The following is a 24,121-nucleotide window of genomic DNA, read 5'->3' as shown; positions in this document are numbered from 1 at the left end:
GGTGAACTTAGTTTAAAAATCCTATTTAAGAACCATAACCTTCAGGATATATTTGATGGAAATTAATACAGTATTTAAATGAAATACCTGGCAAAGGGATTAAATATGCATATCATAACGTGGATGAAGGAAAAATCCATACACTCTTTGCTAGGGGACAAGCTGGCTGGCTCAGTTCTACACTACCCCTATGTGAGTCTGCCATTCCTCTATTCTCTTGCAGAACCTGTTCCCTTGGTCAACTTTCATATGCCTGAATTTCATATGAGTCATACTTTGAACCATTATACGTTGAGATCCCTAAATCCTGCTTTCCTACTCCCATTTCAGAATTTTATACTTCAGAGCCCAAACATTTGCACTACAATCTGTCATAAAGTCTGCCTTCCAAACAAAGTACTGCCGTTTTCATCTCTACAGCAAGGTGGGCACTCAAATACTTATAATATCTTACTGCAGTTTACTTTTGTTATTTTATAAAAATAAGTGAAAACAGAAAAATGCAAATGATACTAATGGGAGGAAATACAGAGCTCATAAACGGAATATGATCGAAACAAAGGTGGAGCTCACTGGTCATGCCCAGAGTTGCAAATTTTTAGCCTCAAGTGGACAGTTAGCTGAAATAAAAATTTAAAGAGCATTTATGAAACATGAGTGACCACTAGGGATTTTATATTTGGAGACCTCTAGGAATGGAAATTCTCCTATAACATGTAAATTTACTGTTCAACTTGCACATATTCAACTTCTTTACGTGTTTTCAGATTTACATATATATAAATATAATAGAGGATAGAAATCTCATGCTACTCTGAATTCCTTCAGTGACCAAAAACTGTGATTTGTTAGACTGATTTTGCTATAACATATTACCTACTTAATGAGTCATATCTCCAAAGAATATGTGATTGATTAGTTGATTTTTCCAAGTCATCAAATGTTTATTTGTCCCCTCCTATATGGCAGATATATGCTGGACTCTGAGTGACACAAAGACAGATAAAACAGGGACCTGATTTGCCAGAGATTCTGAAATCAGACCCTGACATCAGTGCCTGAAATAACCTTCACATGAATATGGTACTTGATTATATATGAGGCAGAGACAACCAAGGATCAAAGATGTGGCTGTCCCAAAGCAGAGCCAGCTCTGAACCTGTCTCCTAATATTCTAGTTCAATGCTGTTTTTGATCATTTTTTCTTTTAGAATATGTGACTTTAAAAAGAGCATACCCAGATGAAGGCAATGGGCCATATGAATGGGAAAGGCAATTGTTAGGCTGGAAGCCTTGACTGAGATCACTCAGCTCTTAAGGTGGCCACTCGTTCTTTCCACCTGTGCAAAAGATCTTAGTATTTATATCTTCACCTTATGAGTACACAGAGTTTTATATAATGATGCAGGGTCAACATATTCCTGCAAGATCAGCTTCTACTAACCCTGACCTCCACCCATTTAGACCCCTTTTGTGATCCTGCCTTTTCCAGCCACTGCATGATTTTCCTTCCGATTTCCTTCTCTTTAAGCTTTGTAGAGCCATCCCAGGCTCTCTCTTCTTTCTGATGTGCTTTCTTCCTCCTCTGTAAAACTGACCTTTTACTTTTCTTTCTGACCCTGTGTAATACTTTCTTTTTCTTTTTGTAGAGCTCAGCCTGAAAGGGAAAAACATGTTTAACTGACTGCTTTGAGATGATAAAATTGAAAGTTTCATTTTCTATACTTAAGAACAATTTATTATGTGATGTATTTGTGCATAAAATAAAGAATTGAAAGAAAGTATAATGCAAATGTATATACAAATTTGGGGTAGCCTTCATAATTATTATAAAAGCACCGGTAAAGACTTCTATAATTTTCTAGTTAGGGTTACTGCTATATAGTGTCAAAGTTTGAGGAAGGTCAAATCAAATAAGTGTTTTTATAAGAAATGCAAATGTAATACTGGGGGCTTGTTAAGCTTTATGATGGCAATTGAATTAAAATGCAAATGTCAACATACACTTACTATATACAGCAGGCTACCCATGAGTGTTACCTTATATGGAAAAGTGTAGAAAAACCTGCTTGATTTTTTCAGAAGCATCTGAAGGCACTTATAGGCCTTCCAACCTAAGAAACATGCTCTTTTGACAAGAACAGGCATTCAGAAATTTCTCACAAAGAATTCTAGAGGAACTTTAAAATCTCCTTAGTAAACAACAGGATATATATATTAGGTGTCATAGCTCGCTCACCTTTCCATCAAAGCGTTTTATTGTATACTGATCTAGACCCAAGTCTGTAAAAGAGAAAAAAAAAACAGTATATTGTCAATGATCATAACTCAAATAAAACATGAAATGACAGCTCTCTGTCATTTCCAATTATTCAATTAAATATACTAGATGGTTTAGCCACAACATTATTCAAAGGTTATGGGAATGAAAAATTTTTCCACTTTGGGATTCAAAGTGTCAGTGCTAAAAGATCTAATCTTTATTTTACATACGAGAAAGCTGAGGCTCTGAGAAGATAAAGAGAATAAAAATTCATGTGCAAACCTGTTCAACAGTAGAGCTAAACTAGAACCTGGACTCTTTCAAGGGTGGGCTGTTTTCATTATATCAATGTGCTATATTACCTTTAAATAAGGTGAAGGATGTTAGTTTAATCTGAATGCATAATAATTTTTTTTAGTATCAAGTTAAAGAGAGAATATTTTAATATCAAATAAATTTTGCAATACACCTAAACAGATACAATAGACCATCCTAATATTACCTTTTAAAGTAGGGTTAACAAATATTTTCTCTGCGAATACCTAGCATCTAATTCTAAGCACTGTGAAAGATGTAAGTAATTAAGTATCCTTGAGGGCAGGGATATTTGTCTTTGACTACTGCTTTCTCCCAGCCCTTGGCATAGTGCTTGATCAATAAATACTTATAAAAAAGTTAATGAGGGGCGCCTGGGTGGCTCAGTTGGTTAAGTGGCTGCCTTCGGCTCAGGTCATGATCCCAGGGTCCTGGGATCAAGTCCCACATCGGGCTCCCTGCTCAGCAGAGAGCCTGCCCCTCCCTCTCCCTCTGTCTGCCGCTCTGCCTACTAACGCTCTCTCTCTTTCTCTGTTAAATAAATAAATCATCTTTAAAAAAAAAAAAAGTTAATGAGTGAGCTATAAGCCCCGCCCTGAAGAGTCACAATTTAGTTAGAAAGGCATACACATATAATTAACACTACAAGGGAGCATATAACTAGTTCAATAAAGTGGTGCTTTGGGAGTTTTTAGAGTGGAGAAGTCAGTTCATAATTACACTTACTTTTCTTGCATAATTACTCAGTTCTTTTCTTTTGGTTCTCACTGCATTCAAGCTAGTTCAGGCCCTTATCTCATTACATTCACAGTATTACAACGATCAGATTATCTTCCCAGAGGAAGCTTTTTGCATTTCTGCTTCCACACTTTTGGTTACCTATTTTCCTTATCTAAAATGTGCTTCACTTCTAGGAGCCTGCCCTGAACAAAATAAACCACTGACTGCAAAACAAAGAGGTAAGTTAGGAAACAGAAGGAAATTTAAAATAAAATGAAATAAAACAAAAAACCAAATCTAATTTGAAACCTCACATATATCCAAGAAGACAGCACAGTCATAAAGGTGGAACACACTTCTATGACGAAAGAACAGAGAAGAAAGAGTTGTAGACAACTATGTTTGCTTATCTCCTCCTATTTTTTTTAAGTTTTATTTATTTAAGTAATCTCTATACCCAACATGGGGCTTGAATTCACAACCCTAGATCAAGAGTCACATGCCCCTTTGAGCCCCTATCTCATCCTATTTTTTAATAAACTGTCAAAAGGTTAGGATAAGGTTTCCTCCGAGGACCACTGCCAAAAAGACAACAGAATGGAAAATAGAAAATGTAAGAGAGAATTATAGAAAAAGAGACTTAACACTAGAGGTCTAATATCATACAAGACCTTTTCTCATTCAGAAATAGCAAAGAAATTTTTTACAAAAGAAAAAAACAGGGAGGAAATAATCCAAAAATATTAGTAGAGGGGCGCCTGAGTGGCTCAGTTGTTAAGCGTCTGCCTACGGCTCAGGTCATGATCCCACGGTCCTGGAATCGAGCCCTGCATCAGGCTCCCTGCTCCGCAGGAAGCCTGCTTCTCCTTCTCCCACTCCCCCTGCTTGTGTTCCCTCTCTCGCTGTGTCTCTCTCTGACAAATAAATAAATAAAATCTTAAAAAGAAAATATTAGTAGAAAATTTCTCAGAGCTGAAGAGTAACACAAGCTAGGGCTTACTAAGTGTTCTAATAAGCAAAATGAACAAAAACTGTGTACAATTCAGTATATGCTTATGAAATTTCAGAATACCAAGAATAAGAAAATCCTAAGACTTTCCAGAAAAAACCTTGGTCCTTTATAAAAGAATGAGAATCAGACTAGAATCCGGTATCTCATGAATAAACTTGGTACATCAACTAAGGAAATACATGCTTACTAGTGATTAGAGTACCACTGTCCAAAAGAAATATAATGGGAGCAACAAATGTGAGCCACATGTATAATTTAAAATTTTCTAACAGTTAATAATTTTAATTATTCTTAAAATAATCAAAAGAAACCAGTAAAATTAATTTCAATATAATTTATTTAACAAAATATATTCAAAATAGCATCATTTCAACATGTAATCAATATAAAAATTATTAATGAGATATTTTAACCTTTTTATGCTAAGTTTTCAACATCTGTTGTATATTTTACAATTATTGCACATCTTAATTCAAACTAGCCACATTTCAAATTATTAGAGTAATACCTAAAAGAACTAAAAAGTTAACTTAAAACTTAAAAAGTGATAGCTTATGTGACATGGAATCGGAGGGTGGCGAAGATGGAACAGATTTGTGTTTTCACTGTATGCTCTTTGTTATAGTTTGGAAAATATTTTACCATGTACATTTGCAAGAAATAAAAAAAGGAGGGGCATGTAAGGACAACTTGGCACACACTGAGAATTTCTGTCATTTATAAGCAAATAGATATAAAATAGGCCAAGACATTAATACTTTTAAGATGAAAAAAATGATTATTTCATCTTATTATATTTAGATTTCTTTACCTTCAAATGAAGCAGATGGTCAGATTAGATCAGTTCTTAATATGACTGGGGTGGATGTGGTATGGGAAATGTGGATGGATGAAATAATTCAAGCTGTTCTTAATCACTACTCCTCTGGAGCTTCTATTAGATCCAATTACTGGGAGGAGGGAGAGTATGGAGAAGGAAGGGGAAAACACAGACTGTGTAGTATGAAAATGATACTCAAGTGACTCCCCTATAACATCGTTCCCTTCCATTTCTCCACCTCTGCTCTTTGGGTCCATGCTTAGAAACACTGGACATTATGCTGTTTTCCTTAAGGTGTTTCCTGTGACTCTTAAACTTTTATCCAAAGAAATTTCAAAGTCATTAAATGCTCCTAGTGTGATGTAAACACTATCTTACTGTTGTTATTGAGAAAGCTGAAGCTCAGAAAGATTAAATGAATATTTTTGATTTTGTCTAAAAACCTTTTAATTGCCTCTCCTCTTGAGCCCACACCAAAAATAATGTAAATGTGCAGAAATACTCTAAGAATACTCTCAGTAGGGTGCCTGGGTGGCTCAATCGGTTAAGCTCAGGTCATGATCCCAGGGTGCTGGGACTGAGCTCCACATCAGGGTCCCTGCTTGGTAAGGAGTCTGCATCTCACTCTGCGCCTCTCCCCCACCCATCCTCGCTTGCTCTCTCTCTCATAAATAAACAAACCAACAAACAAAAGAATACTCTCAGTTTAAGCTTCAGAATGAACATTTAAAAGACTTGTTTTATGGGCACCTGGGTGGCTCAGTTGGTTAAGCGACTGCCTTCGGCTCAGGTCATGATCCTGGAGTCCCGGGATCGAGTCCCACATTGGGCTCCCTGCTCAGCAGGGAGTCTGCTTCTCCCTCTGACCCTCTTCCCTCTCGCGCTATCTCTCATTCTCTCTCTCTCAAATAAATAAAATCTTTAAAAAAAAAGACTTGTTTTATTTTTTTATGCTTTTAATTTAAATTCAACTAATTAACATATAATTATTATTAGTTTCAGAGGTAGAGGTCAGTGATTCATCAGTCTTATATAATACCCAGTGCTCATTATATCACGTGCCCTCCTTAATGTCCATCACCCAGTTACCCCAACCTTCCACCCCCGCCTCTCCAGCACCCTCAATTTGTTTCCTATGATTAAGAGTCCGGCTCAGATCATGATCCCAGGGTCCTGGGATCGAGCCCCCCCCATCGGGCTCTCTGCTCTGCAGGAAACCTACTTCTCCCTCTCCCACTCACCCTGCTTGTGTTCCTTCTCTCACTGTCTCTCTGTCAAATAAATAAAATCTTAAAAAAAAAAAAGTCTCATGGTTTGTCTCTCTGATTTCATTTTGTTTTACTTTTTCCTCTCTTCCCCTATGATCCTGTTGTTTCTTAAATTCCACATACTAGTGAGATCATACGATAATTGTCTTTCTCTGATTGACTTACTTTGTTTACATAATACCCTCTAGTTCCATCCGTGTCATTGCAAATGGCAAAATTTCATTTTTTGATGGCTTAGTATTCCAATTTTTTTTTTAAAGATTTTATTTATTTTTGACAGGGAGAGACAGAGAGAGAACACAAGCAAGGGGAGCAGCAGGCAAAGGAGAGGGAGAAGCAGGCTTCTCGGCAGAGCAAGGAGCCTGATGTGGAGCTTGATCCCAGGACCCTGGGATCATGACCTGAGCTGAAGGCAGACACTTTACCGACTGAGCCACCCAGGTGCCTCTGAGTAGTAGTCCACTGTATATATATATATATATATATATATACACACACACACACACACACATCTTTATCCATTCATTTGTTGATGGTAAAAGACTTGTTTTAAAGAAGATAGCAACTCTTTTGTCAAAAGACAAAAGTGAAACTGAATCAAATAGATCATTTCAAGCTCAATAAATTAGAGCTTAGGTAAATGGAAACTGAATAATTAGTTAAGAAGTCTCAGCTATCTCTCAAAAATTTAGAGATTCATTTTTTAATACCTGAAATTATCCTAAAAATTTATTTAAATGATTATATATATATTTTTTAAAGATTTTATTTATTTATTTGACAGAGAGAGACACAGCGAGAGAGGGAATACAGCAGGGGGAGTGGGAGAGGGAGAAGCAGGCTTCCCGCCAAGCAGGGAGCCCAATGTGGGGCTCGATCCCAGGACCCTGGGATCATGACTCTAGCCGAAGGCAGACACTTAATGACTGAGCCACCCAGGCGCCCCTAAATGATTATATTTTTCAGTAATACAAGCTAATATAGGACAGAAAAAGAAAGGGATAGCTCTAATTCAATAGATGTGACATACTGTACTACAGTAACTTGGTTTTATCTTCTGTCTTAATAATCATTGTAATAAGTTACTATTTATTGAGCATTTTTATAGGTATTATACTACATGCTTTCAATATCATTTAATTTTCACAACCCTACAAATTAGTTGCTATTATCTCACTTTTATAAATGAGAATATTAGTATTCAGAGATATTAAATAATTTGCCTAAGATCACACATGTACATTTCTTTCTTCTAATCATCTTCATTCATTCTTGTTAACTCCTTCTTAAATTCCTTTGGTAGCTATTCTGCCTGTCTCCTAAATATATGTACTTTTTAGAATTTCCTCCTTAGACACCATCTCTTTTCACTTTATGTTGTTTGTCTTCCGCAATTTCATTACAGATTCAAGATGCCTACTAAATCCAAAACAAGGTACACTAAAAAAAAAAAAAAAAATCAAACTGCCTAAAACCAAAGGCAAAGAAAAAAGTCTCTGTAGCAGCTGGTTTAAAGTGCTGAATTTCAACCCACAATTCTTTAGTGAAAATATTCTTCAAGAATGAGGACAAAATAAAAATGTTCTCAGATGAAGGTAAACCGAGAATTCACCACCAGCAGACCTGCTCTAAAACACATTCTATCCCTTCAAGGGGGAAGGAAATGATACCAAAGGGAAATTTGGAATTTAAGAGATAAAGAACAACAGAAATGGTTAACATTTAGATACGTATAACAGACTATTTTCTCCTCTTTAGCTCTTTATGTATGACAGGTGAAAGGAAACTTGAAATGAAAACAATGTCTGGTGGCGTTTTCAATGTATGTAGTTGTTATACATGTGACGTTATACCATAAATTGGGGAAGAACCTATATAGTGGTAAGATATCTATATTCTACTTGAAGCAGTAAAATATAAATTCTTCGTAAACTGTGAAAAGTTGATTAGGTACATTATAAAATACAGAATATAATATTATGTTATAATCTCTACAGCAACTGCTAAATTTTATACAGAGAAATACAGTCAAAAACTGCAAAGTAAAAAATATTAAAAAGTCTGAATAATCTGAAAAGAAGGCAAGGAGTAAAAGAAGAACGTAAAAAAAAGAGAAAACAAGGGGCGCCTGGGTGGCTCAGTCATTAAGCGTCTGCCTTCGGCTCAGGGTCCTGGGATCAAACCCCCGCATTGGGCTCCAACCCCGCACTGGGCTCCCTGCTGGGCAGGAAGCCTGCTTCTCCCTCTCCCACTCCCCTTGTTTGTGTTCCCTCTCTCGCTGTGTCTCTCTCTGTCAAATAAGTAAATGAAATCTTAAAAAAAAAGAGAGAGAAAACAAATAATAAAATGGTAGACCTAAATCCAAACATATCAAAAATTACATTAAATACAAATCCTCTAAACACATTAATTAAAAGGTGGAAACTATGATATTGCATAAAAAACAAGATCCAATTATATGTTGTCCACAGAAACCCATTTTCAAGATACTGCTATATTTAGGTAGATTAAAAGTAATAGGATGGAGGGATGCCTGAGTGGCTCAGTCAGTTAAGCATCCGACTTGATTTCAGCTCAGGTCATGATCTCAGGGTTATGAGACTGAGCCCTGTATTGGGCTTGCACTGGATGTAGAGCCTGCTTAAGATTCTCTCTCTCCCCACCCTAAATCAATCAATCAAGCAACCAGTCTCTCCCTCTGGCCCTCCCCACCCAAAATAAACAAACAAATAAGGTGATAGGATGGAGAAAGATGTAACATGAAAAATGAATCAAAATAAAGAGTGGCTACATAAATATGAGACCAGGTAGACTTCAGAGCAAAAAAATACTAGCATAAAGGTCAGTTACATAATGATAAGAGAGTCAATTCATGAAGAGGACAGAATAACACATTTTAAACATGTATGCACCTAATAGGAGTTTCAAAATATTTTAAGCAAAAACTGAAAGAACTAAAAGGATGACAGACAAACCCACAATTAAAGTTGATCAACACTATTCTCTCAATAACTGTCAGAGAAAGTAGACAGATAATCAGTAGGAAATACAAGATACTAAGCATATCACTGGCTGCCTGGGACCTAGGAGATAGGAAAAAAACAGAAAGGAAGAATTACAAATGGGTATGAAGAAACTTTTGGGGATGATAAGTATGTTCATTATATTGACTGTGCTGATGATGGATGGCTTCACTAGTACATACATGTAACTAGTATGTCAAAACTCATCAAACACTTTAAACATGTGCTATATATTCTATGTTAATTACATCTCAATAAAGTAGTTAAAAAGAGATAGTACAAACCATCAAGGAAATGATGGCTATCATTGAAAATATTGGCAATTTCTGTATACTAAAAATTACCATAAGCAAAATAAAAAGACAGGCCATCGACTAGAAGATAGCTGCAATTTTTTATGACAGCTTTCAACAGAGAATACATAAAGGACTTTTACTAATTCTACCCCCCAAAAAAAAACAAATAGAAAGTGGGCAGAGAAGATAGAGAATTAATAGAAATGGCAATATGAGTAGCCAATAAACATTCAGAAATGATAAGCCTCACTAGCTGCTAGTGAAATGCAAAGTAAAACCACAAAGATAAATAATTCATTCCAATCAGTTTGCTAAAAAACTAAGTCTGACAATACCAAGTGTTAACAGGAATGCAGAAGAGAAAGCTTAAACATTCTTGGAGAATATGTAAATTATTACATCTATTCTGGAAACCAGGTTGGCAATGTCTAGCAAATCCGAAGAGGAATGGCCTACAGGCCAGCAAGCCCACTTCCAAAAAATATGTTGAAAATAACTTCCTGCAAATATGCACCAGGACAATAATGGAAGAAGGTTCAATGTAGTACAGTTTTTAATAGTAAAACCACTGGCATATTATAGTTTCCAAATATTCGCTTTCTTTCCCTTGACCACCTTGTAAAATTCCTTGAGTTTGGGCTCAGCCACATGACTTGCATTGGCCAACAGGGTATTAGCGGTATGACATCACAGATCCTCAAAATGGACTTCTGAAGTTGGCTTGCTTTCTTGTACCTCTGCCAATACTATGAGAAGAATATATTCTGAGTAGCCCAGTGGTCTAAAAAAGATGAGAAACATATAGAGCAGCTTGACAAATCTGACAAAATCATGAAGCAGAGCTGCCCTTGCCTGGATTAGCCAAACCTGAGCCTATCTACAGAGGAAGGCCACCTGAGATCAGCAGAGTATACCTCACATGACCTGCAGATGCATAAACTAGGTAAGGGCTCATTGCTTTATGCCCTTTATATGGTTGGTTGTTACACAGCAACAAATGATTAATAAAACTGGAAACAAGTTCCATCTACATGAACATGGATAAATTAAATACTGACATATTTATGCAAATGATAAACACAATTATACAGCAGTGAAAATAAGAGAACAACAGCTACCTGGATCAACAAATATACAACCATGCATATATAAATATATATTTCATATATTAAAAAACAGGGGAAATGTAGCAGCCAGAATAGGCTAGGTTATGCTGCAGTAATAATCTTAAAATTTCAGTGGCTTACAATAAGGAAGGCTTATATATTGTTCATGCTACCTATCTATCACTTATTGGGTGAAGCTTTACTCCACAGAGTACTGAATCTGGGATCCAGGCTGATTAACAGCAGCCTCTCTGTGGAACATGGCAGAAGTAAAAGAGAACATAGCAAACCACAAACTGACTCTTAAAAGATTTTGCTTGAACCTATGTATATCATTGGTCAGAGGAAATCACATGGCTAAGCCCAATGTCAATGCTAGGGGATGAATATTATCACTGTCACTAAAAAAAAATAAATTGGTTCTATCTCAGGGATAGAATATAAAAGAGGGAGGGAGAGATAAGGTAAGGGGAGGGGAGCGGAATGTGTTTTGTTTTGTTTTGTTTTGTTTTTAAGATTTCATCCATTTATGGGCGCCTGGGTGGCTCAGTTGGTTAAGTGACTGCCTTCGGCTCAGGTCATGATCCTGGAGTCCCGGGATCGAGTTCCGCATCGGGCTTCATGCTCAGCAGGGAGTCTGCTTCTCCCTCTGACCCTCTTCCCTCTCGTGCTATCTCTCATTCTCTCTCTCTCTCAAATAAATAAAATCTTTAAAAAAAAAAAGAAAAAAGAATTCATCCATTTATTTGAGAGAGAGCGCACACAAGTGGGGTGGGGGGGACAGAGGGAGAAGCAGACTCCCCACTGAGCAGGCAGCTGGACGTGAGGCTCAATCCCAGGACACCAAGATCATGACCTGAGCCAAAGGCAGACACCTAACTGACTGAGCCACCTTAAGTCACCCTTGGAATGGACTTTTGAGGTTGGCTTGATTTCTTACAACTCTGCCATCCATATGAGAACAGATTCTGCGTAGCTCCTGGCATCCTAACTACAAGGGCTTTAGGAGCTCTGTGTCAGAAACCAAGGACAGAGAACAATACATATGTTTATTGTTTTGGAAGGGGTCATAAATTTTTTCCATAAAAGGTCAAATAGAAAGTATCTTAGGTGGGGGATGGGGGAATGGGTTAGCCTGGTGATGGGTATTAAAGAGGGCACATACTGAATGGAACACTGGGTGTTATATGCAAACAATGAATCATGGAACACTGCATCAAAAACTAATGATGTAATGTATGGTGATTAACATAACACAATAAAATTAAAAAAAAGAAAATATCTTAGGCTTTGTGGGCCACATATAGTCTCTGTTGCAACTATTTAACTCTGCTATTGCATGAAAGCTGTCATAAACAATACCTAATGAATGAGTCTGGATATACTCCAATAAAACTTTTTTATGGACACCTAAATTTGAGTTTCATATAATTTTCAGGTGTCACAAAGTATTCTTTTTTAAATGAATAAAAAAAAAGTAAAAACCTTTCTCGGTTCATAGGCCATATAGAAACAGGCAGTTCACCAAAGCTGACCAACATCTGCTCTACACTCAGCAGCACTGCAAGGAACTAAAAGTAAAAGTAGAAGACAAGGTTCTTCAACTGAAGTAACTTACCTTGTTGGGGAGAAAACAGTAGCACAAAAAAGCTTTAAAAATATACTCATTGTCTGTACTTTCCTATGTTTTCCTATTACTAATTAGTGCCCTTTTGTTTCAGCTTAAAGAATTCCCTTTAACATTTTTTTTTTTAAGATATTTTTATTTATTTGACAGAGAGAGACACAGTGAGAGAGGGAACACAAGCAGGGGGAGAGGGAGAGGGAGAAGCAGGCTTCCCGCTGAGCAGGGAGCCCATTGTGGGGCCCGATCCCAGGACCCTGGGACCATGACCCGAGCAGAAGGCAGACCCTTAACGACTGAGCACCCAGGCACCCCTCCCTTTAACATTTCTTATAAAGCTAGTCTAGTAGTGATGAACTCCTTTAGTGTTTGCTTGTCTTGAAAACTCTTTCTCTCTCCTTCAATTCTGAAGGACAGCTTTGTTGGGTAGTGTTATTGAATAGCAGTTTTCTGCTTTGAGCACTTTCTGTAAATGGTGCCATTTTCTTCCAACTTGCAAAGTTTCTGCTGAAAAGTCTGCTTATAGTCTTGTGGAGGTTCCCTTACACATAACAAGTTGTTTTTCTCTTGTTGCTTTTAAGATTCTCTCCTTGCCTTTAACTTCCGACACTTAATTATAATGTGTCTTGGTGTGGGTCTCCTTGGATCCATTTATTTATTTATTTATTTATTTATTTAAGATTTTATTTATTTATTTGACAGAGAGAGACATAGCGAGAGAAGGAACACAAGCAGGGGGAGTGGGAGAGGGAGAAACAGGCCTCCCGCCGAGCAGGAAGCCCGATGTGGGGCTCGATTCCAGGACCCTGGGATCATGACCTGAGCCAAAGGCAGACGCTTAACCACTGAGCCATCCACGCGCCCCTGGATGCATCTTATTTAGAACTGAGCTCCTGGATCTGGATGTCTGTCTCCTTCCCCAGCTCAGGGAAATTTTCAGACATTACTTGTTCAAATAAGATTTCTGCCCCTTTCTCTCTTCTCCTTCTAGGCCTCCTATAATGTGGATGTTGGTCTACTGATGTTGTCCTATAAGTTCCTTAAGCTATCTTCACTCTTTCTTATTCTTTTCTCTTTTTCCTACACTGATTGAATAGGTTCCACTGCCGTCTTCAAGTTCACTGATCCTTTCTTCTGCTGCAGCTACCCTGATGTTGAACCCCTCTATTGTATTTTCCAGTTCAGTTATTGTATTCTTCAGCTCTGTGACTTCTATTTGATACTTTCTTATATTTTCTCTCTTTGCTGAAATTCTCACTTTATTCACACATTATTCTGCTGAGTTTGGTAAGCATCTTTGTTATTTTGAACTCTTTATCAAGTAAATCACTTATCTCCATTTCATTAAGGTCTTTTTCTGAGGTTTTATCTTTTTTCCTTTGGAATATATTCCTCTATTTCTTCATTTTCCTTGACTCTCTGTGTTGGGTTTTTATGCATTTAAGAAAAACAGCCACCTCTCTCAATCCTGAAGGAATGACCTCATTTAGAAATTCAACCTTGCTGTTCAACCCTGCCCTAGTTCTTGGTTTTCTCTCAAACCTTTGATTGTCCAAGCAGCCTACTTTACTCTTAGAGGTTCCTAGTAGTTGAGGATATGCCAAGACCTCTCAGTATGTCAAAGAGGAGAATCTCAGTCAGCACCTAGATTCAAACTAATTGGAAGCCAGACTCTCAGGCAGCAGCTTTTTTGGGGGGAGGGGAAAGAAGAAGAGGGAGAGAGTGAATCCCAAACAGGCTCCACACCCAGCATGGAGCCCAATGCAGAACTTGATCCCAGAACCCATGAGATCATGATCTGAGCTAAAACCAAGAGTTGGACACTTAACCGACTTGAGCCACGCAGGTGCCCCAGGTAGCAGCTTTTAAAGTATGCAAATATACCTCTTTCAGGGGAAGACTGGGAGATGGGTGTTTCTGTTTGCTGCTTCTGCACTGAGCCCTGAATGACAGCCAGTTAAAAATTGTTTTTTTTGTTTGTTTCTTATTATCCATTGAATTTGTAAACACAAGCCCCACTGCTACCAGAGTCAAATTATTAAAAGATGTGTCCTCTGGGTGGAAGCCACAAAAGCAGGGAAGCCAAATATATACACAAGCTCCTTTCTCAGAAATTTGCCACCTGTGGCAGGGCAGAGAGAGGATGAAGACAACACCCATCAGTCTCCCCAGTCTCTGGAGAGGATTATAGCTGGCCCCTAGATGTGTGTTTAATTAGAAGCCTGTTCTCAGGCCACAGCTATAAAGATAAGCCAATAAGCCTCTATCACAGAAAAACTTGTGGTATTTTTTAGTCTCAGGTTGCTGCCCTATGCCTTGGGGAGGTAGCCAATTAAGAAGTGTTTCTCCATTTGTTACAGTCCCATGGCACCTGCAAACATAAACCCTAATGGCCAGGACAGCCAGGTGATCAAGGGGTGTGTCCTGGGTGGCCATGACACAAACCAGAGCTCCAGACATGTGCACAAGTTCCCTTCCAGAAGATCCTAGTGACCTGGAGTGAGGCAGAGGGAGAGTACAAAGATAGCTCCCACTGGCTTCCAAGGTCTTTGCAGAGTATTTCAGCAGTCTTTCAGATGTGCATTAAACCAGAAGCCTGCTCCATAAGCCAAAGCTTCAAAACAAGCCAACAGGCCTCTTTCACAGAAAGACGGGGGATGTATTTCAGTCTGTTGTTTCTGCACTGCACCCTGGTTAAGAGCTGTTTCTCTGTTTGATACAGTCCTATAGAACCTACAAATGTGAGTCCTACCTCTGCATGGGTCCTTTGTTTTTTTGTTTTGTTTTTTGTTGGTTTTTTTGGCCTCCAAATTCATTTTATTTATTTATTTATTTACTTATTTATTTACTTATTTATTTTGTTATGTTATGTTAGTCACCATACAGTATATCATTAGTTTTTGATGTAGTGTTTGCATGGGCTCTTTGGATGTTGTAGACATAAGGCCTCTTGGCTTTAAAGCTAGATGTTCAGGAGGCTCATCTCTCAGGTGCAGGTCTCAAAAATTGGGGTGCCAGCTGTGGGGTTCAGTGCCCCAGCTCCTCCAGTAGAAGCTCAGGGTTGTGAATTCCCTCCTGACTACTGGTTGCTATGCCAGGGATGCGGTTTATGGCAAGAATGTGTCTCAGCCTCTCCTATCTATTTCAATGTGGGTTTTTTTCTCATTTGCCCAATGTGTAGGAGTCGCTCATCTAGTTTTTGGGTTTCTTTCAGAGGAAATTGTTTTGTATGTAGCTACAGATTTGGTGTGACTGTGGGAGGAGGTTCAGAATCCTCCTACGTCACCATCTTGAGCCAGAACCCACTGTATATGATCAAGTATAAAATTATGAGTCTCAAAGATTATTAAATGCATGAAGGTCATCCCAGAGGGAACATGAAGTCCAGGACAAGTAAATCACAGTATGATCTATGTTTACCTTTTTACACTCTTTTCATGTTCCACAGAGACAAAATCAGGTCAATATAAATACAGTCAGTCAGTGGGATATGGTGGAAAGGAAACAGGGATCCTCTTTACTCTAACTAAAGCTCAAGCTTTTCTATATAGTTCTTTAAAAATTCTCCCATTGTTGCTGCTTCTCCCAATCATTGGCTGGCTATGTAATACTGGTTACTACAGTAGCAAGAGTCACTCAAAGCCCAGAGCCTGAAGCAAATGCCTTATCCACTATACCTGGGGATGGTGCGGACATGAAGACTGAACAGAAAGGAAAATGAGAAATATTCAAGTGTATACTGTACTTTTTTTTCCCATTTAATGTATTTCCTACTTAACTATCGCTACTCTAAATTTTCTTGGTATTCAGTGCAGAAATATTCTTAATCAGCTTTTTACTGAACTTCATTAGCTCTCCACTCTTTTTTTTTAAGATTTTTTTATTTGACAGAGAGAGAGAGAGCATAAGCAGGGGGAGAAGGAGAAGCAGGCTCCCCACGGAGCAGGGAGCCCAATGCAGGGCTTGATCCCAGGACCCCGGGATCATGACCTGAGCTGAAGGCAGACGCTTAACCAACTGAGCCACCCAGGCACCCCTAGCTCTCCACTCATTTAAAAACTGCTTAGGGGTACCTGGGTGGCTCAGTCTGTTGAGCACCCAACTCTTGATGTCAGCTCAGGTCATGATCTCAGGGTCCTGGGACTAAGCCCTATGGCGGGCTCCCTGCTCAGTGGTGAGTCTGCTTGAGATTCTCTCTCTCTCTTCCCCTTCTCCCCCCTCCCTACCACTTGCCTGCATTCTCTTTCTCTCTAAAATAAAATCTTTGAAAAAAAAAACTGCTTACTTTTAGGACTTTGTATGCTTTAAACTGTTCTAAAACTAAAACTTATAAATTTAGATCTGTTAGGTATCCTGGGATATGGTATGTGTGAAAGACATGACACAACAAAGTTGAAATATGAACTACTGGCTAGAGTCTAGCCATCTGATGATAGAAATTCAAACTATAAAAAGAAATAGCCTTATTCTTTTCTTTATTTCAACCCATATAGGAATAATATGTATTTTACTTCTGCTGCATTAACATTTGTGGAAATTCTTGTTCATGAGCAAACAAAAATGAAGCCAAATTTCCCAAATGAATCTCATTTTAATATATTATAATTTTCCCTCATGATCATCATCTTAAAAGAAAAGCAATTATTCATTATTCTGGCTTTTTATGAAAACCAGGAATGTGCATGGCAAATTAGACATTTAGTAACTATTCTGCTCATGTAACAGGTTTTTCAATAATTAAAAAACAAAAGATTATTATAAAGTTAAATATCAAAATGGGTAGAAGCAATTAAAATGTATGATTTCTAAAGGGAAAAAAAAAATCTTCCTCAAATGACCAAATAATCTTTAGTGACATGCCTAGAATATTGCTTCATTTTCACTGTCACACTGGAAGCAAAGCACATTCTTATTTAAAGTTACTGATATAAATTAGATTCAGAAATAATTTGACAGGTACAAAAATATTTTACTATCATAAAAACCAGGACAATATTTTACAATCCTTTTTTCTCCATCTTAAATGGAAACCTTCTTTAATCTCTCCTTCCACATCTCACAAGGAGCTAAAACTAATTTAAAAGGTTCTTAATCTAAAATTCAGTGCAATTAGTAGAAACCTTATATACCTTCTTTCTGATTATAAAAGACTGTATACTCTGTAAAAGGAGGAATTTTTGTCTATTTTATTCATTACTGCATCCCTTCCACATAGAAAAGTGTCTAATGCACAGCAGAGGTCAATCAATGAATATTCGTATATGCAGTCTGTTAGAAAACAAAGGAACACATAAAGAAGAATAAAATAATTCCTTATAACTTCAGCATTTAGAGAATACATTTGATATATTCTCTTTCAGTTGCTTTCTATATATTTTCTACATGGGTGAAATGCAAAGTATAGAAGAACATATTAAATAATACCATAGGGATACAATCAGGAAAATCCAAAATGTGTGAAATTTTATAATATAAATGACTTAAAATAAATGATGTCTAGATTGGGTTTCCTGAAAAGTAGGGAATCAATGCAAGAGGATCAGAAGGCAAACAGGAAAGGAGGGAAAGCCAATTCAAGGGTGTGTTATTGAGCTGATTACTGCTTTAGACAACGAGGGCTCACTTCTCCTTGGTCCATCTGAGAAACCATGTAGTTTATGTCTCAGAACTGACCACCCAAGACAGTGGAGAAGAGAGTATTTATCCACCAAATCTCAACAAAGAGTAAACTCCATTGTACCTCCGTATGTATGCATATGCCAACATAGTTGAGTGGGCTCCTGCAGAGGTCCCCTGCTACAGCAGCAGAGATGCTCTAAGCATATGTGGTACAGGAGTAGGGTAGAAAAATGAAACTATTCCTTTAGAGGATCTGTTTAAGGAAGGCATCATAAGGAGTGGCATTTGAGTTGGATTTTGAAAAATAAATAAGAATTCATCATGTATTTGAGAGGGAAAAGGCATCACTCAGGGTTAGTAAATTATATGGTTAAAATACAAACATGAAATAGCAGTGTGAGCTTGGGGAACCAGAAAGAGTTATGACATTTTCTAATGAGGGAGTCTGTAATGTTTTGTCCATATTTATTAACATTAATACATCTTTAGGACAAATGAAAACTCTGGGTAGAACTATCACCCCTCAAAGGTGCAAGAAATCTACATATTTACGTTTTTTTGTTATGGAAATTTTCAAATATAAAAATACAGAAAATAATATAATCAACATATATACACTCATCACTTAGCTTCAACAATTGTCAACACATCACCAACCCTATTTCATTTATAACCTTCTTACTTCTCCTCACTCCAGATTGTTTTAAAGCCAATCAAGACATCATATCATCATTTCTTGCTAATTGTGGTACTTATGTTCTATAAAATTGCCATGAAAAATGAATTGCTAAATACCGACCAATCTCTCCTAGGGGAAGGATGGGGTTAGGTTCCTTGAACCTCTAGTCACAACATTTTTGTTAGTCAATCAATATAAATAAAACCTTGTTTTATGGGTGTTTCTGTTTAAAGACACTTTATTCTCTCTCCCTCTTCTCTCCTGCCTTCCCTCCAAGGACACTTGTTTAAAGAATGAAAGCTGAAACAAAAAGGCAGAGCTTTAGTTTGCTTGACTTAAGCTGGCCAACATATGTAAGGGGTGACTCAAATTTTTGCTGTTCTGCACATATCTGCAGATGCCTGCAAAAGCACTGCAAATAGGGATTATGGGGTTACCTTTGAGTGAGTATGCCAACTTGCAAACACAAAATCTGCAAATGAGGACTGATGGCACATTCACTTTTTCCCCCCTTTAAAAACTGAGGTGGGGGCGCCTGGGTGGCTCAGTCATTAGGCGTCTTCCTTTGGCTCAGGTCATGATCCTAGGGTCCTGGGATCAAGCCCCACATCAGGCTCCCTGCTCAGCCGGAAGCCTGCTTCTCCCTCTCCCACTCCCCCTGCTTGTGTTCCTGCTCTCGCTCTCTCTCTCTCTGTCAAATAAATAAATAAAATCTTTTAAAAAAATAAATAATAAAATTAAGGTGAAATTCAATTAAAATAAAATAGCCATTTCAAAGTGTGTAGTTCAGTGGCATTTAGTACATTTACAGTGTTGTGTAACTACCACCTCTATCTAGTTCCAAAACGTTTTCACCACTCTAAAAAAGAAACCCTCAGAGCAATTAAGCAATCAGTTCTCATTCCCCCAACCCAGCTACTGGCAACTAACAACCCACTTTCTAGCTCTATGGATTGACCTATATTAGGTATTTCATATAAATAAAATCATATGATATGTGGCATTTTGTGTTTAGCTTGTTTCACTTAGCATAATGTTGTGAAGGTTCATCCACACCTGAAAAATACTCCACTGTATGTATATATTATAATCTGTTTATCCATTCAGCTGTTAAACATTTGGGGTGCTTCCACTTTTTGGGTACTGTGAATAGTGTTGCTGCGAATATTCATATGTAAGTACTCATTTGAGCACCTGTTTTCAATTCATTCGGGCTTATACTAGTAGTGGAATTGCTGGGTCCTATGGTTAATTCTATATTTAAGTTTCTGAGAAATGTCCAAATTGCTTTCCACAGTGTTTGCACCATTTTACATTCTCACCAGCAACAAATCAACTTCTACACATATTCACCAACATTCGTTTGTCTTTAAATTAGAGCCAATCTGGTGGGTGTGAGGTAGTATATCAAGGTTTTGATTTGTATTTCCCTCATGATTAATAAATTAAGCATGTTCTCATGTGTTTATTGGCCATTTGCATATTTATTTAGAGAAATGTTTATTCAAGTCCTTTGCCCATTTGTTACTTGAGTTGTCTTTTTGTTGGATTTTAAGAGTTCTGGAAGTTTGGGGGTGCCTGGGTGGCTCAGTTGGTCAAGCATCTGCCTTCAGATCAGGTCATGATCCCAGGGTCCTGCATCGGACTCCCTGCTGAACAGGAAGTCTGCTTCTCCCTCTCCCTCTCGCACCCCCCACCCCCACTTGTGAGAGAATGCGTGCACTCTCTCTCTCAAATAAATAAATTAAAAAAAAAAAAGAGTTCTGGTGGTTTGTATGTTTCTAGGAATCTGTCCATATTTATCTAGGTATAATCCAATTTGCTGGTATAAAATTCTTCATAGTATTCTCTTATAATCCTTTTTATTTCTATAAGTAGGTAGTAATTTCTCCACCTGCATGTCTGATTTTAGTTATTTTCCTTCTCTCTTTTTTCCTAGTCTAGCTAAAGGTTTCTCATTTTTGTCGATCTTTTCAAAGAACCAATTTTTTGTTTCATTGATTCTCTCTTTTGTTTTTCTATTTTCCATTTCATTTATTTAATATTTCCCTATTTTACTATCTTTGGGTTTTGTTGCTTTTCTTTTTAATTCCAATACCAGTTTTTAGGAAACTGATCTGAGATCTTTCTTCTGTTTAAATTTTGTTGTTTAAAGCTATAAGTTTACCTCTAAGCACTGCTTTTGCAGCACTGCATAAGTTTTGGTAAATTCTGTTTCCTCTTTCATTTATCTCAAAGTATTTTCTAACTTCTCTTGTGATTTCTTCTCTGATCCACTGGTTGTTTACTTTCTACATATTTATGAATTTTCTAGTTTTTCTTCTGTTATTGATGGATAGTTTCATTCTATTGTAAGCAGAAAAGATACTTGGTATGATTTTAATCTTTTAAAATTTATTAAGATTCATTTTATTACCTAACATATGATTTATCTGGTCTGTTCTGGAGACTATTTGATTTGTACTTGAGAAGATTGTATTCTGCTCTCCTTGAGTGGAATGTTCTGTAAATATCTTTGGTCTAACTGGTTTATAGCATTAAGTCCTCTTTCTTGACTAACCTTCTGTCTATATTGAAATGGCAGTTCTGAAGTCTCCCAACTATTATTATTTTTTTTAATTTAACTATTTTTAGCATTTTTAAAAATGATTCATTTATTTGAGAGAGAGAGAGCAGCGGGAGGAGCACAGGGAGAGGAGAGAACCTCAAGCAGATTCCCTGCTGAGCACGGAGCCTGATGCAGGGTTTGATCTCACCACCAATGAGATCACGACCAAAGCTGAAATCAAGAGTTGGATGCTTAACCGACTGAGCCACCCAGGCTCCCCAACTATTACTGAAGAACTATTTCTCACTTCAATTCTGTCAATGTTTCCTTCATATATTTTGGGGTCTGTCATTTGGTATGTATTTATCATGATTATGTATTCTTGATGAACTGACCTTTTATCAATACGTAATGTCTTTGTCTTGTGTAACAATTTCTCAGAAAAACCTATTTTTTTCTGATATTAGTAAAATCACTTCAGCTCTCTTTTGGTTACTATTTATACACTTCCATTTTCAACCTACTTGTGTCTTTGGATCTAAAGTAAGTCTCTTATAGACAATATAAAGTTAGATCATATTTCTTCACCTCTCCCTCTCTTTTAAATGATGAGTTTAATTCACTTGAAAGTGACAGCTGATAAGGATCTGCTTCTGCCATCTTGTAATTTGTTTTCTATGTCTTACATATTTTTTGTCCCTTGAATCCTCCAATCTTGCCCTCTTGTGTTTAATTTTTTCTAGTGTACCATTTCTATTTTCTCCTCATTTCCTTTCCTGTAGATTTTAAAGTTATTTTATTAGTGGTTAATCTAGGGATAATTAACATCTTAAATTGAAAATAATGTAGTTTGATTCAACATTAACATACCTATAATTGTTGTTTGATGAATTTGTTTTAAATCATAAAGGAAGCAAAAAGGAGTTACAAACAAAAAATAAAGCAATACTGGCTTTTATATTTCCCTATATAATTACCTTTATGGGTCTTTATTATTTTTTAATTTCTTTGTATGGCATCAAGTTATTGTCTAGCATCTTAAAGAACTCCATTTAGCATTTTTTGTATGGAAGAACCACAAGCTACAAACTTCCCCAGCTTCTGATTATCTGGAAATGTCTTAATTTCTCTTTCTTAGACTTCCATTACACAAATGTTGGTATACTTGATGACGTATCATATGTATCTTAGGCTATGTTCATTTTTATTCATTCTTTTTGCATCCTGCTCCTCTGATTGGACCGTATCAATTAATCTACATTCTGTGATTCTTCGATCTCCCTCCTCAAAAATCTACTGTTGAACAGTTCTAGTGAATTTTTTTACTTCAGCTACTGTACTTTTCAAGCCCAAGAATTATTACTTGGTTCCTTTTTTTAGGATTTCTATTCCCTTATGGATATTCTCTATTAACACATTGTTCACCTTGTTTCCTACAGTTCTTTGTCAACGGTTTCATCTAGCTCTTTGAGCATATTTAAGACAGTTGATTTTAAGTCTTTGTCTAGTAAGTGTAATGCTTGGGCTTCCTCGGGGATGGTTTCTAGTTAATTTCTTTTTCTTTCTGTTGACAGGTCATTTATTCCTGATTATTGGTATGCCATACAATTTATTAAAATTGGACATTTTGAATATTATAATGTGGTAATTAAAACAGATTCTCCCTATTTCCCAGTGTTTGATTTATATACCTTGTTGAGGACTACAGTCATCAGTGTTTAGTGATTTTTTTCCAAAATATTTTTGCAAAGATTGTGTTCTCTGTCATGTGTCACTACTGAAATTTCTGTTCTATTATCTAAACAGTCAGCAAGTGACATGACAGAGACTTCTTTAAATGCTGGAGGCAAAAAGAATGAAAAAACAAAACAAAAAACACCCCAACTCTCCTAACATTTGCAGATCAGCTCTGAGCTGGGGACCTCCTTTGATTTTTAGTTAGACCTCCTATAACTTTGCTTTAACTTTCACTACCTCCTCACAGGGAGCACAAAGATCAGCAAGGGGTACAAGCCCACTCAAGTCTTTTCCAAACATGTCTGGCCCTGGGCATACTCTGGATTTACAGGTATATGCAGTGGTCCTTCAAAACTCCTATTCCCTGAAATGTCTTCCTTCTCGGTCTCCTCCTTTCTAGGCTTTTTGGTCTGCTGCTTGTCTCATTTGTGCTCCGGTGGCCCAGTGGCAACAAGTATATGTCTTTAAATTTTTCTAGTAGATGACACCTGGGTACAATCTCCTCAACCCATACCCTGGTCAAGGTTAGGCTCATTAGACTGTTGGCTCCTTTTCTGTACTCCAATAGACTGGAATAATGCCTGACATTCAGTCACTACACAATGAATATAATTACTGCATATAACTATAATGGCTAGGCAATACAAAGAAAGAAACAAAGAAGCATATAACAAAATTAATATCATAATCTCATTTTTCACTTTAGCACTTACGTTCTGGTTGTTTTTCATTGGGTGTTATAGATCGCACAAAATCTTGTGGAGTCATAAACACTTCAGATTCACCAGGTTCACTGATTACTTTCAAGGTGGCAAAATATCGGAAGATTTTGTCTGGTGTAGAATATGCTCGAATCCTATTCTCATATTCCATCACCTAAAATTAGAAATTCAGAGTATTTCTATATTAAGTAATTCTCAATTTCATTTATTTTCTATCTTGTTTTTAGAGATATTTTATTGTATCTTTTTTTCTATAACTAATTTTTTTATATTAGACATAAACTTGAATTTCAAAAACTTACAAACCTTTCCCCTCCAAAATATTATTCACACTCCAGTTGAGGCAATTCTTGTGTAACTTCTGTTTAG

At 37.0% G+C, this 24,121-nt stretch overlaps 1 protein-coding gene across 2 annotated transcripts in view; it reads right to left on the bottom strand.

Moving 5' to 3' along the window:
- The window catches only part of MICU1 (mitochondrial calcium uptake 1), a 247,185-nt gene that overhangs the window by 137,364 nt on the left and 85,700 nt on the right, over positions 1–24,121 (bottom strand). For both annotated transcript variants that reach the window (XM_073878854.1, XM_025850225.2), the window contains 2 exons: positions 23,744–23,906; positions 2,240–2,283 (listed from right to left, as the gene is read on the bottom strand). In XM_073878854.1, coding sequence (XP_073734955.1) covers positions 2,240–2,283; positions 23,744–23,906 — 207 coding nt within the window. The remainder of the gene's footprint in view (positions 1–2,239; positions 2,284–23,743; positions 23,907–24,121) is intronic.

This window comes from Callorhinus ursinus, unplaced genomic scaffold, assembly GCF_003265705.2.
Source record: "Callorhinus ursinus isolate GAN/ISIS: 27379988/994484 unplaced genomic scaffold, GSC_fseal_2.0 scaffold31, whole genome shotgun sequence".
NCBI lineage: Eukaryota > Metazoa > Chordata > Mammalia > Carnivora > Otariidae > Callorhinus > Callorhinus ursinus.
The sequence above is the reverse complement of the archived record's forward strand: the minus strand, read 5'-3'. Positions and strand labels throughout refer to the sequence as shown.